Source organism: Polyergus mexicanus, unplaced genomic scaffold, assembly GCF_030449975.1.
Source record: "Polyergus mexicanus isolate NDT 795.1 unplaced genomic scaffold, iyPolMexi1.0 SCAF_9, whole genome shotgun sequence".
NCBI lineage: Eukaryota > Metazoa > Arthropoda > Insecta > Hymenoptera > Formicidae > Polyergus > Polyergus mexicanus.
The window spans coordinates 7,354,750-7,368,521 of NW_027223329.1; the positions used below are offsets into that span (position 1 = coordinate 7,354,750).

A 13,772-nucleotide genomic window follows, 5' to 3' on the forward strand; every position below is an offset into this window, starting at 1 on the left:
AAAATAAACCAGATTCTTTCCAACAACCAGAGATCCATCATTCGACTTTCCATGCGTAAACTTAATCACACGCGAGAAAACAATGAAACAATCCCTTTCGTAGCTTTTTCTCTTGCTTCAGCCGCGTGACTGAAGCTACTCGAACGATAAACTTGCAGCCAAACAAATGGACTACGTTGTGCGAGAGTTAATTGGTTGAAATTTTTCCAGACTTACCGATTCCCCCAATCCACCTTATTGATTATTCGCAGTTTCAGCTCTCGCGTTTGATCCGTGGTGAGGGTGCCGGCGAAAAGTTGCCGTCGCCATTCCAGCAACTCTCGCATCACTTTGCGCAACGCGTTGAATTTATACTCCTCGCGTTCCTGTCACAGACAGCAAAGATAGATGCGATTGCATTTCGAATCATTAAAATAGTGTCACATATAAAACTTAAAAATAAAGAAAGAGATATGCGTGTGAAATATCAATTCCCTTTACCTGTTTTGTATAACTTTACACAATGTGAGAAATATCAGAAAATATTAATTATTGAGAAGATTGTACAAATGAAGGTAGTTTATTCTCTCTCGGAGAACCTTTATCAATTTCAAGATATCTATATATAAATCTCGGAAATGACGGAGAGAAACTTTCAATGAATAATAAAGAATGAACTTGAGAAAGAAATTAAGAAGGGAAGCGTGGCAATTTTCTCCGCATCGATCGCAATTTTTAATAACGGGAAAAATATTCCCTTTAACCGAAGCCCATAATGGTAGTGATACAATACTTTCGCAGATAGAGACGGGGTAGGGGAAGAGAGAACGCGAAGCTCTCTCGGAACGGAATATACTCACCACATACAGCCTCTTCCAAATGCTGCCCCACTCCCGTAGAACTAGGGTGACTTCCCGTACCACCGGATCTTCCAACGGTATAACGGACTCGAAGAGGCCTTCATTGTCGATCTTGCAGGGCTTCAGATGCACGTACGTGCTCGGAAAGATCCCCTTTACCGCGCGATTCTTCGTCGAGAAGCCTCTGTACCAGCCTGAAATTGTCGAAAATCCCGACTCATTGTCAGTAAAATCGGGATCAATCGAATGATCTATCAAATGATTCAAAAATCTATCAAATGATTTATCTTTGAATCCATCGACATCATACTCGATAGTCCGCCCAATTCTCAGGATGCTGTATCATCGCTTCCCTTGACCTTAAACGAACTTGCGGAACTTGCCATGCGCGATCGGTATATCGATCACTCTCAAGAGAGAAAAAGAGAAGAGAAAAGATGTTATCGAATAACGTACCCGCGCACTCCTCCAGAATTTGCACGGTTTCTCCGATTTCCAAGGGCAGTCCATAGCGCGTGTCTCCTCGCCAGTTGTACACAGCTGTAAAAGAGAACATAACGGACCATTATCTGGAAGCCGTGCTTGTCATGATGCGATATGACGTAATGATATTTTTAATTTTAACGACCGTTGTCGCCCCGTCATTCATCGGTTAACTAGATTTGGCTTCATCGCCCGTTTAAACTAACATAAACATCGCGCTCGATAGTTGCACGTCGCTGATCACGCTTAAATTTGCATTAATTACACCCTGGATAAAGCGCGTTATAAAATATAATTTTCAATATCATATGATTAACTTTATATATCATTGCATATTATTACTTTATTATTTTTAAATTTGTGTAATATTATAATCTTATACATATATATATATATATATATATATATATATATATATATATATATATAATAATTATTATAAAAAGTTAATTTAAAAAAGTAAGTAAAATAAATAAAATTATAATACAAATTTAATTAAAGATGTAATTATATATATTGGGTGATTGCATAAGTTCGTGCCCGATTTAAATATAAACTTCAATAGATTATATTTTAGAGATAACACTTTTATTAATCAATTATATAGTCGCCATTCTTTTCTACAATGGTTTTCCAACCATCTATAAGCTTGTCGATTCCATTTTTGAAGAAAGAACTTGGTTTTTCTTGAAAAAAGTTTGTAAGGTACTTTTCGACAGCTTCCTCGGAATTGAGATTCTTGCCATTTAAACTATTCTGCAAAGACCGGAACAGATAAAAATCTGAAGGCGCAATATCTGGAGAATATGGCGGGTGCTGCAGAATTTCCCATTGCGACTCCTGCAGTTTTCCTACAGCTTATTCCTTACAGTCAGGAGATGCGGCACCCACGTATCAAGCTTGGAAATGTATCCAAGCTTTTTTAAATGACGAAAAGCGGTTGAATTATCCATGTTCAGCCTCTCAGCAATATTCTCAGTTGTAATCCTTGGCTTTCTTTCCACTAAGGCACGCACAATGTCATCATCAATGCCAGAAGGCCGTCCAGAGCGGGGTTGATCCTCCATGTTGAAATCACCATTTCGAAATCTGCCAAACCACTTTTGGACTGTTCGGAGAGCAGGAGCGCGGTCCAAATAAACGCTTTGAATATTTTTTTGTGCAATCCCAACACTCACGCCTTTCCGAAATTCATATAGCGTTACATGCCGCAAATGCACCTTTCGTTCTCCATTTTTAATGATTTCTCTTATGCACAAATGGACTTATCTGAACAATGTCTGACGCTAAATTGACGTAAGACAACGTCATCTATTCGGTGTAAACAACAATTACCACACGAAAACAATAGAACTCCGCCATGCAGTAACTTAATGCCATCTATGAAAATCGGGCACGAACTTATGCAATCATCCAATACAATATATATATATATATATATATATATATATATATATATATAATATTTTATAAATATATATATTATTCTCTCTAATATATATTATATCAATTATAATAAATTCTCTCAACGTAACACAATGTTGGAAAATATAATATTGTTGCATCAGAATGATAAGATTCTATCTATCATTTTTATAGAGATATGAATTATATAGCGACTCACCCTCGCAATACTGCGCACTTTTGTTCACACATCAATAGTTACCAAATTTAGGCGAGTGATATCGATAACAACATCTGCTTATCGCGCATCATGTATGAATTAGGTTAATGTAGCTCGCTCTCTCTCTCTCTCTCTCTCTCTCTCTGAGATCGATACACGCCACCGGCTTCTTTCCTAGAATTGTCAGCCCCGATAAGAGGCGACTCCGGGGCACCGGATACTCGTCACGTATGACGAGCCAGCTTCCGGTCCACGACTGTCGGAGAAATGCACGCGAGACGCATCTCAATGAGCGCTTTACTCTCTCTTTCTCGCTGTGTCTCTGTCTCTGTCTCTCTCTCTCTTTTTCTCTTTCTCTAATTCTTCCTGCATTTTCTCTTTGTGGTAGGTTTATGTATGCGTAGGTATACAGGATGTGTCAAGAAAGCGAGAGATCTAAAATCTCGTGTTTCTTTACTTTTTTATTTTATTTTATATGATAGACATCTCTATTTATCTTCATTTTATTTACTTCAGTAAATTTCTAATATTTGAATAATATTGCTATCAAAATTGATTGATCGCCTAAAAAAAAAAAAAAAAAGACGTATCGGAAATTAATTTTTTTTACATTCTTTCTAAGCAACAAGGAAATTTTTTGTCGTAAACATTTCCATTAAAAGATAGAATGTATCTGAAATTTTTCTTGAAAAATATCTTTCATACTTCAGCTGAGCATATTATTATTATAATAATGCCCCCAATATGAAAGAAATTAACAAACGCTAACGTTTGCGATTGATGCCACGAACAGGATGTCGCTACTCTGTCGCGTACTTTTTGGAACATCCTGTATACATTAACTGCCATTGCGCATTTGCTCGCCCACTGGACTGTCTACGGTGTGCGATGCGTAGGATTGCGTGGCACAATTTTTCGACAGCGTTACACACGCGTGAATTGTCCATTTTCCATTGTTTACGCATTATCGTTCATCATACATTGCGTCATGACGAAAAACAGCCATCGAGCGCTGAAATGTCAATGTTCGCGCGACGTAACGTGATGCGATTTGCAGTTATATAAAATTAATGAGAAGCCGAATCAAACTTCAATCTCACAGCTCATTTAAAAATAAAAGTGACGTAAGCTAAAGTCAATTGTAAATAAATTTTATAATTTAAAGAGAAAATTATATATTATACATTATAATAAAAAAATATAAAAAGATACATAGCTTAGACTTGGGAATTCAAGATCTCTTGCGTGTTATGCGCGATATTCTTTTATAATTTTCATATAATTCACATATAATAATTTATATTTTCAATTGTAAAATCTTAATAACAAACATGAACGAATTAAAATAATATGAAACATTCTGTTGATTTGTAGCTCGTGGAATTGCGAGCGAGTATCGAAAAATCTCTGCGAATTAATGGCGCGAAACGTTTGGGCGAATGGCGATAATAGCCGTCATTTTTCTTTGTTTCTCCCCCCCCCCCTCCTGTCGGGCAATAAGAATGAAGTATTTTTTCAGTCGGCAAAGGATCGCGACAATGCATTTGCCACGTGCTTGCCGCGATCAATAGAATCGTCACTTATACACGGAATGTTTTGCGTCACCAGTTGGCAGACGTATTATTCCGCGTCGTCTCTTTTAGTCTAGAAAAAGAAATTTCCCCGCATAACAGACAGATCGGCTGCTGTTTAGTTTTCTTTGTGAACGTCACTCTTTTAAATTTGCTTGCTGTTAAATTTCTTCGCGCGCGGTAAAAATGTAGAGATAACACGAAAACATTTTCAAGTAAATTTATATGAATGAGACATTGAAATAAAGTAAAATTGTAAAAGAATTAAGGAAAAAGATTTACTGATGATAGAAAGATGTAATAAGATAAAAAATAATACGATGGAGGAAAAAAAATATCGTTCCGCAACTTTATTACGAGACTTAATTTTTATCTCCGCATTCTCCGTACCTCATAATGAGATAATAGAAAAATTACACACACACACACACACATATAAACAATATATTTTATGTATTGTAAATATGTATATATCCTAAAAATGTGCGCATCGCACAAAAAAAAATTCCAAATCTCGTGCAGCGTGAACAAAGGAGAGGCCGAGAAATGCTCTGTGTCGCCCTGCTTTCCCCCATTGCTTTTCCCGGGGAATTAAATCGATAACTCCCTTTCTCGGCCGTACATTCGCGAGGGGACCGCAGACACAGGCAGAATTTTCCGACCCCATTCTCCCTTTCTCACCGAATGGCAAACACCAATTCTCTCGTGCCTGTATCTGTACGTTATATATTTAACGCCGTTAAAAGTCACTGCAGAAAAAATTATATCTTTATCTAATTGTTAAATATATCGGAAAATAATTTCTCGACAAATTAAATTATACATGAAAAAATAAAAGATGACGGAGTAGATATATTGATGTATAATAGGGGAAAGGTAAGACTTCGTACACGAGGGAGCACCATTAATGCCGTCGTCGGTACACACGTGGTACAATGACACGTGCGGAGCCGGCGTCGGACGTCAATAACGCCCGGTGGTAGGTGCGGGATGCTTTTTTAGAAGGATCACGAAATGAAGACATAAACAATGACATCTGAGATCATAATGCCTTTCTCTTTTCATTACGCGCGATTATCTTTGTCCATAAAAATCTCTCGTAAGAAACTCATCACAATATTCGAAAATTGAAAATCTATATCGTATAAAATATATATATATATATATATATATATATATATATATATATATTACAATAAATTTATACAAAATCTGTGCGATAAGATTATTACAAAAGTTAAAAAATTATTTACGAGATGAATATTATTATATTGAATTTTATTAAAGGATTCTAAATTAATGTATATTATGTTGTATATTATTCTATCATTCATTACTCTAGTTCTTCGCGAGTATTATTAATTTAGATTTATCTAAGAGTTCGGAGACTCGGCATCAACGGAATTCGCGCGATTGCAAATTATCGTCGCGACTATTTTCGCCGCACATTTTTCGCACCGGAAACGCGTCGCTTTATATACGCACGATCGTAAAATGTCAAAGCGATGGCAATGCAGTATATACGTACATACGAGTTGAATTACCGGCGGCTTTTTGCGCGCTTAAAATGTGGTTAACAAATAGCAAAGACGAGACGACGGCAGCAAGTGCACCGATAACGTCATTCGTATATACTGAAGCCGAGATAGCCTGTTCTATAATATTAACATTTATACGATCGAGTATTTCTCAAAACGGCAACGCGCATTATAATGTCTCTTTCGTATATGGACGTGAAATTCATTGACATAATAATTGCATATAACGGCGAATAACAGAGAGAGATTCTAATACAGAAATTAAATTTTTCATGAAATTTATTTGCCATAGAAATCAAGAAAAAGAGAGAAAGAGAGTATTTTTGGATATTATAATATATAATAATTTTTTTACGAGATATTCTTCGCTTATAACGATACAAGATATATAATCGACCTCTCTAGAGATAGATACTTATTGATAATTAAATATAGTAATATTTTTTTTTTTTTTAATATAGAAAGCAAAAGATGCACTCTCAGAAAGGATTTCCGATAACGAGACGAAAAATATTCTCGACATATTTAATCGTATCGCAACCTTATGCGGTATAAAAATAAAACAATTTTAAAATTAAATCAATAATTCCTTTTCTTCTCTCTCGAATTAAATAAGATCGTCTTACTATCTTGAGACAAGAGTAACATATACAAATCTAAGCTTATATATTCTTGCATTTAGAATAACTCGATGTTAGATCGCTACAAATTTCCATCGTCATCTTTGTGAGAAAATTAACGGGATAGCACCAAGAGCATTTTATTCTAGATTTAAGAATTTTCCATTTAAGATTAAAATATTCCTTTTTCAATAATAAATACGATTGTCCCTATATCGATCCTATTTTATGATAGATTGAAGAGTAATAGCATTAGATCCGGAAATCTTTTCTGTGGGTGTATGTAGAGTTTTACGTGAAATTTCTATTTCTTCTTATTAGTTGATTAAAATTTCTAATATCAAAGAAAATATATATTTTTTCGGTATATACATATATACAAAAAATATATATCGATACACATAATATAAAATTCATTGGAAACAAGCGCAAGAAAGAATATTTTTTTACGAGAAGAAAGATGATATGTTACGTTTCTTGAAACAGATTACTTAGGTATTAGAATATTTTCCGTGTTTCGCGAGACACGGTTTATAAAATAACCACGTAATATGCATAAACGGAATATGATCGCTGGAATGTTAAATATTCGACGAGAGGATCGGCCGCGTTTGCTCCAAGATCTCTGACACGGCGAAAAGTGCGCGAACGCGACGAGGAGCGAGACTTCGACTTTGGGCGCATACTCAATTTACGGCACGGCCGGCATTTTTTCTTCGCGATTAATTAACGCTCGTTTAATCCCCGGCGCTTGTTTAAGATCGTTAGCGTCGTCGTCGTCGTCCCGATCTTTCTCCAAGCAGTGCAAGCGACTCTCTAATCCGATAAATGCCTTTAATCGCGAATGTAGAAACGAATTATCGATCCTTTAATCTTCCTTACTTTACTCGATCTCTTTGGCTTTCCTCGAGAAGAGTCGTTTATTTGGAAGAGCGAGTGAAATTTATCAGGTCAAGCTTTTCCATGAGAATTATTCAAATAAATGAAATAAATAATTGTGAAAATATTTGATCATATCAAAATTTTATAAAATTAGATAGTAATCGGAAGAGAAATATCGCTGTCGCTATAGCTTCCGGGATTTTTCTCCATTGTACACACACACACATATATATATATATATATATATATATATATATATACAGGGTTGGGAAGTAACGCGTTACTTGTAACGCCGTTACCGTTACAGTTACTTTTTTTCGGTAACTGTAACGGTAATGGCGTTACAAATTTTATTTGTAACGGAAAAAGTAACTTCGTTACATTTTTCGGTAACGAGTAACGAATTTAACAGTTACTTTTATCGTCACTTTTTTCAAATTTTTTGATTTATTTAAGATATTATTCTTGCTATTGTGCGTGATAAAATTTTTATCTTAACCGTAAAGCCGTAAGCAAATCGACCAATTAGCATTCTTATTACGTTGTAATCTCATTTACTACCAGTTCTAAGTACCTTGCAACGAAAATTAGAAAATCTCAATAAATCTGACCTTATAGATTGCCATTCGTTAGTTGAAGCTATTCAGCAAGGTTTAAATAAAAGGTAACTTATTAATTTGATTAATACATATGTTATTTAATTTTAAATAAGGATTTAATTGAAAAATATTATTTTATTTTAAACTATTGATTCAAAAGTATTAATTTCAATAAAACAAACAATGTCGCTTAATTTACTATATTTGATTTTAGATTTCTTACAATATTTGAAACAAAAGAATTAATAATAGCAGCATGTTTACATCCAAAATTTAAGTTAAACTGGTTAACCGGAGAAAAAAGAAAACGTGCTGAAAATTACTTGGAGGATTTATTGGGAATCCGATCAACTGAAAATTCTTCAAAAGCTGGAAAATCTGACGATCGCGATGATTTTTTCATTTTTGAGCAAAAAACGGTGCAAAATGAATCTGAACAAGAAGAATTGCAACGGTTTTTAAAATCAAATAATTGTAATATAGAAATGTTAAACGACTATCCAAAACTTAAAAACTTTTTATTAAATATAATACAGCTCTACCAAGCAGTGCATCTGTAGAAAGAATGTTTAGCATCGGTGGCTCTGTATTAACACCACAAAGAGGGCATTTAAATGATGATACTATGGAGCAACAAATTTTATTAAAAATTAATAAAGAATTTCGATAAAATTTAATCATTTATTTTGTAATAAACCTTGAATGAAATCTTACTTACAATTTTTTAAAAGTTTTTCTTATGCAAAATAATTTATTAGTTTGTATTGTAAAAAAGTAACGGAAATTGTAACGACTCGTTACTTTTTAGTAACTGTAACGGTAACGAGTTACTTTTTAGAAAAAATAACGGTAACGAGTTACTTTTATAAAGTAACTTTCGCAACCCTGTATATATATATATATGTATCAGATTTGCGCTGGTTAAGTGTGTATGTCAGCGACGCGATTAAAGCACAATCTTTCAATCTACCAATGTACGGCACTATTCACGCGGTCATGCCCCTATGCGTTATTTCTTTTTAGCGTCGGTCGTAGATGTAGAATAAAACCGTATAACTGTGTTTCCCTTCCTCCCTTTCGCTCTTTCTTTCGTGTGACAAGTCTGCAGATACATTATTGCTGCCATTACCGAGACCCTCGTATAGTATACCGAACAATAAGCGGTAAATACCAGATCCATCCCAGGAAAAGCCTTATAGCACTGTCCATCCATGGTTAATCTGCGTCTTGCACACATTTTCGGTACCAATATCGTAAAGTGCTTCTTCCAAAGTAGAAAATACTTTTAGTCCAAATTTTAGCAGAACCATCTCCACACCCACAGAAAAGATTTCCGGATCTAATGCTATTACTCTTCAATCTATCATAAAATAGGGTCGATATGGCGACAATCATATTTATTATTGAAAAAGGAATATTTTAATCTTAAATGGAAAATTCTTAAATCTAGAATAAAATGCTCTTGGTGCTATCCCGTTAATTTTCTCACAAAGATGACGATGGAAATTTGTAGCGATCTAACATCGAGTTATTCTAAATGCAAGAATATATAAGCTTAGATTTGTATATGTTACTCTTGTCTCAAGATAGTAAGACGATCTTATTTAATTCGTGAGAGAAGAAAAGAAATTATTGATTTAATTTTAAAATTGTTTTATTTTTATACCGCATAAGGTTGCGATGCGATTAAATATGTCGAGAATATTTTTCGTCTCGTTATCGGAAATCCTTACTGAGAGTGTAAGTGCAGAATTGTAAATATAATAATATAAATGGCAACAAAATTTTTGCGTATATAAAAAATTTGTCTATTCTTGTATTATTAAAAAATTAATAGTTACAAAAATCTTAAAAGTATATACTTGTGAGACAGCCTCGCACAAATTTGCAATTTTAGATACCCAAATATTAGAATACGAAGAAAATTCTCATTTTCTCTTTATCGTGTATGCTTCTTCGTCTCTGTACATTTTATCTTCACTTGACAATGAAAACGAGATAATACACACGAGTCACGCTTTTCCGCAATATATCGCACGTAGAATCGTACTTTCCGCGAGATTATATCGATTTTTAATTTCTAACGCGACAGATTACCGATATGACAATTTGTTACATTAAAAAATACTGCCGCGCGAGATACTGTCATAAAGGATCCTCCTTACGCATCGACGCGTTATTAAGATTGCCGAGATCTCGTTATCGTAGACACACGTAGACGGCTTCAGGTCATAACGATTCGAAATAAAGAATGCCGGTGGAGCGTCTGTCGAAAAATCCGTGGCGCGGGCCCAGAGTCGGCTCCGGGCCCTTATCAAGCGCGCCGACTTTTACTACTCGCGCGCACGATCAATGCATGAATGGAGTTCACGCAGATTCACCCACACATACGCACGCACGCACGCACGCACGCAGCGTAGCGAATGGCACGTCGCCGGCGAGCGAGCGAGATCTCTCGCGATGTGAACGTTCTCTCGCTCTTGAGACGATCCGGCTCGAGGGAAACCGCCCCCGCCGGACGACGCGAAATCGAGTTGTCACACGCGGACAATCCCATGCGATTGTCGCGAATTCGAGAGAGAGAGAGAGAGAGAGAGAGAGCAGAGAAAGAGCGCGCGCGCTTTTCGACGCGCGAGTTTGACAGGTTCGATTTGACTTGCTTCTAAAGTAAGGGGAAAAGATTAAGAGGAGCCTCGTGTGCGTGCCCCGATAAAACTCACCGACTCCGTACTTTGTAGTTTTCGTCGTCGTCCACATCTCGAAAATCCGACGATTAGACGCCGACGACGTGGAGATCCTGGCGATAATAGCTACATGCCACGGCGGCGTGTCAGGTGTCGTTGTTGCCCGCGCGTTAACGACGATGGACGCGCTTATCGCGAGAAATTCGAAAACACAAACATTGGGTGTGTTTGATCGCGCACGGGTGTCGCACACTGCGCCGCGACGAGCGACGGGATGCCGTGACGTTGCAGCGTTGCCGTTACACGGGCCGCGAACGACGGCCGACTGACGGCAACGCCGCCGCCCTCCACCGCTTTAGGGCCGTGACGACGCGTCACGTGGTACGCACCGCGTCAAGTGCACGGTGTACGGAAGTAACCTAGAGAGAACGCACGATAACGTGAAAAGAGAGCGAAAGAATTAAATGCAAATGAAACGACAGCGAATCTCTCATTGGTTACGCCATGTTGTTATTGGAGTCCTCCGATTGGCTACGCCATATTGTCACCTATTTGAGGAAAAAAATAACTAAACTTTACAACTCTATGAAAATGCTCTACTATGGGAGTTTCCCCTCTAACTGTCATCCCGAGAGTATCAGATCAGGTGGTCGTAAAAATTCACCCCGAAACGGTTTTCAACGGCCTGTAACGGCCGCGATCGTGTTTCGTCGCTTTCTGTCACGTTTCGTCCCTCCATCGGTTCAGATCGGTCTTGTATAGTCACGGAGGAGGCCCCGGACACAGTCCTAGATTGACGATAGAAGCGACTAGACAGCGTGACGCCGGGATATCGCGACGATAGGATGCGGCCGGACTCGCGCAGCGTATCCTTTACGTTTCACCGGGAGGTGCTCGCGGTGCGAAACTCGCCGGAGATGGCGAGGCCCTCCCGAAACTTTCGCCAACGTTTGCAGGATCGATTCGAGAAGACCGATGACGGCGCGAAGGAGAAATCACCGAAGACGAAAGAAGCGGCCGACCGGACCTGGAACAACATCAGCCTCGGGAACGTGTCCGCGGATTCGAGACGAGCTTTACGAAACGGCGCCGAGAAATTGTCCAGGACAATATCCTCCGTACGCACAACCTTTGGCACGATATCTCAGGTAAAGAGACTGTAAATGCGGATTTAGTGAAAGATCATAATAAGAAGTCTATTTTGTTCTCTATTTTGCGTCACTATAGTTATCGTATATTTTATCGTTAATGATTCGATCAACGTACAGATTTGAATGAATATCATGCTTCATTCACAGATTCATCATATTTAAGCGATAGTCCAGACTCGTATAATTGAGAGAAGATCTTTTTCCATTAAATCGTGTAAAAAGATTTTTTCAAAAATTATATTCAAAATTGAAGTGCACAATTTATAGTTTTACTAAATATCTAGATTTATAATTTTCATATTAATCAGCATAACATTACATCGCTGATTAGGTGAGAAGAAATCTTAATCGATTATTTGCTAAAAATGTATATATATATCTTTCGTACCATATGTCATAGCGCATAAAATTTATATTAATAAAATTAATTTTATGCGCTATGACATTTCTATATATAATAACATAATTGCGCATGAATCTCTAATAATCTAACCTAACTTGAGCACACAATTAATATTTAAATATGTGAAACGAATTATTTTTATATATAGAAATTCAGAAGTTCCACGCGCAGACGTCAGAGATTGGAGGAACAACAGTCACCGTGTAACATGCAGACGCCTCAGACTCGTACCCGCCAACTCTTAGGTCGCACGCCGACGAAACTGTACAGTCCCTTCGGCATCGAATCACCGAGACACGCCTGGGACAAGGAGAACGACGCCAGCACGCCGATACGCGCCTCGTCATCGGAATGTAATACACGCTACGTAAACTGCAGACCGTTCCGCTTCGCGAGGACCAAAGGATTCTCCGTGTTGAGATAAAAGGGGCAGGAGAGGGGCCTCCTCCTCGAAGAATACTCCACGTCGATCTCTTTTTTACTTTTTAACGAACGCAGTCGGGATTGCGCGCCTTGTGCAACAACATTTATATATAACAAATATAATTTATTTATGTTTCATCGCATGAGACTCGCCGCGTAATCGAGGCAACATTTTTTTTTTTATACACGCACAAGCATAGCATTTATATAGATATGCTAGCATATCTTTCATATTCATTCCATCGCTTACTTCGCATATATACAGGGTGGTCCTCGTAACGGTCGCCACGATTTTTAAGGCACTTACAATAATCTGACATAAAAAAGTTTCCAACAAAAGTTGTGTGGTTTCAAGAGGGCCATAAGATGGTGACAATGATTTGACCTTGGAAAATCATTTGAAGGTCATGCGAAGGTCAACTTTAAAATCTTAAATGGAAACCCCCATTTTTTATTTAGTATTCTTGTAGCTGACATCGACAGCTTTCCAAAACACTATAACAAAGTATTTTTTTATTAAGTACTTTTTGAGTTATTTTATATTTTAATCTGACACATTTTGATATAAAAAATTAAATATCTCGTAAAATATTTAGTTTTTGAGAATCTTACCGTAATACTTCTACGTACAGAATAATGAGACAAATCAATTAGTATAAAAAAAAATTGTTTTTAAGAAAATTATTTACAATGTATTTTTTTAAACGATCATTTGTTTTTTTTTTTTTTTTTTTTGGCACTAATTAATTTGTCTTATTATTCTGTATATAGAAGTATTACGGTAAAATTATCGAAAACTGAATATTTTACAAAATATTTTATTTTTTATAACAAAATATGTCAGATTAAAATATAAAATAACTCAAAAAGTACTTAATCAAAAAATACTAAAATATTATAGTGTTTTGGAAAGCTCTCGATGTCAGCTACAAGAATACTAAATAAAAAATGGGGG

General features: G+C 36.6%; 2 protein-coding genes across 5 annotated transcripts in view; one reads left to right on the forward strand and one right to left on the reverse strand.

Annotated features, from left to right (window-relative positions):
* The window catches only part of Spg (dedicator of cytokinesis spg), a 55,349-nt gene extending 44,196 nt beyond the window's left edge, over positions 1-11,153 (reverse strand). For all 4 annotated transcript variants that reach the window (XM_070302181.1, XM_070302180.1, XM_070302179.1 and 1 more), the window contains exons 1-4: positions 10,877-11,153; positions 1,296-1,379; positions 840-1,033; positions 217-365 (exon numbers count right to left, since the gene is read on the reverse strand). In XM_070302181.1, the coding sequence (XP_070158282.1) occupies positions 217-365; positions 840-1,033; positions 1,296-1,379; positions 10,877-10,913 (464 nt within the window). In that variant the 5' untranslated portion in view covers positions 10,914-11,153. The remainder of the gene's footprint in view (positions 1-216; positions 366-839; positions 1,034-1,295; positions 1,380-10,876) is intronic.
* A 314-nt stretch (positions 11,154-11,467) lies between these two features.
* LOC138936213 (uncharacterized) lies at positions 11,468-13,132 on the forward strand. Its single transcript, XM_070301425.1, has 2 exons — positions 11,468-11,988; positions 12,543-13,132. The coding sequence occupies exons 1-2, from the start codon at positions 11,686-11,688 to the stop codon at positions 12,816-12,818; spliced, it is 579 nt and encodes a 192-aa protein (XP_070157526.1). The 5' UTR covers positions 11,468-11,685; the 3' UTR covers positions 12,819-13,132.
* Positions 13,133-13,772: the final 640 nt, after the last annotated feature.

Coding starts and splice junctions, on each gene's coding strand:
- LOC138936213 (XM_070301425.1), top strand. CDS start 11,686: ATGCGGCCGGACTCGCGCAGCGTATCCTTTACGTTTCACCGGGAGGTG. Junction 11,989..12,542: donor CCTTTGGCACGATATCTCAG/GTAAAGAGACTG, acceptor TTTTATATATAG/AAATTCAGAAGTTCCACGCG.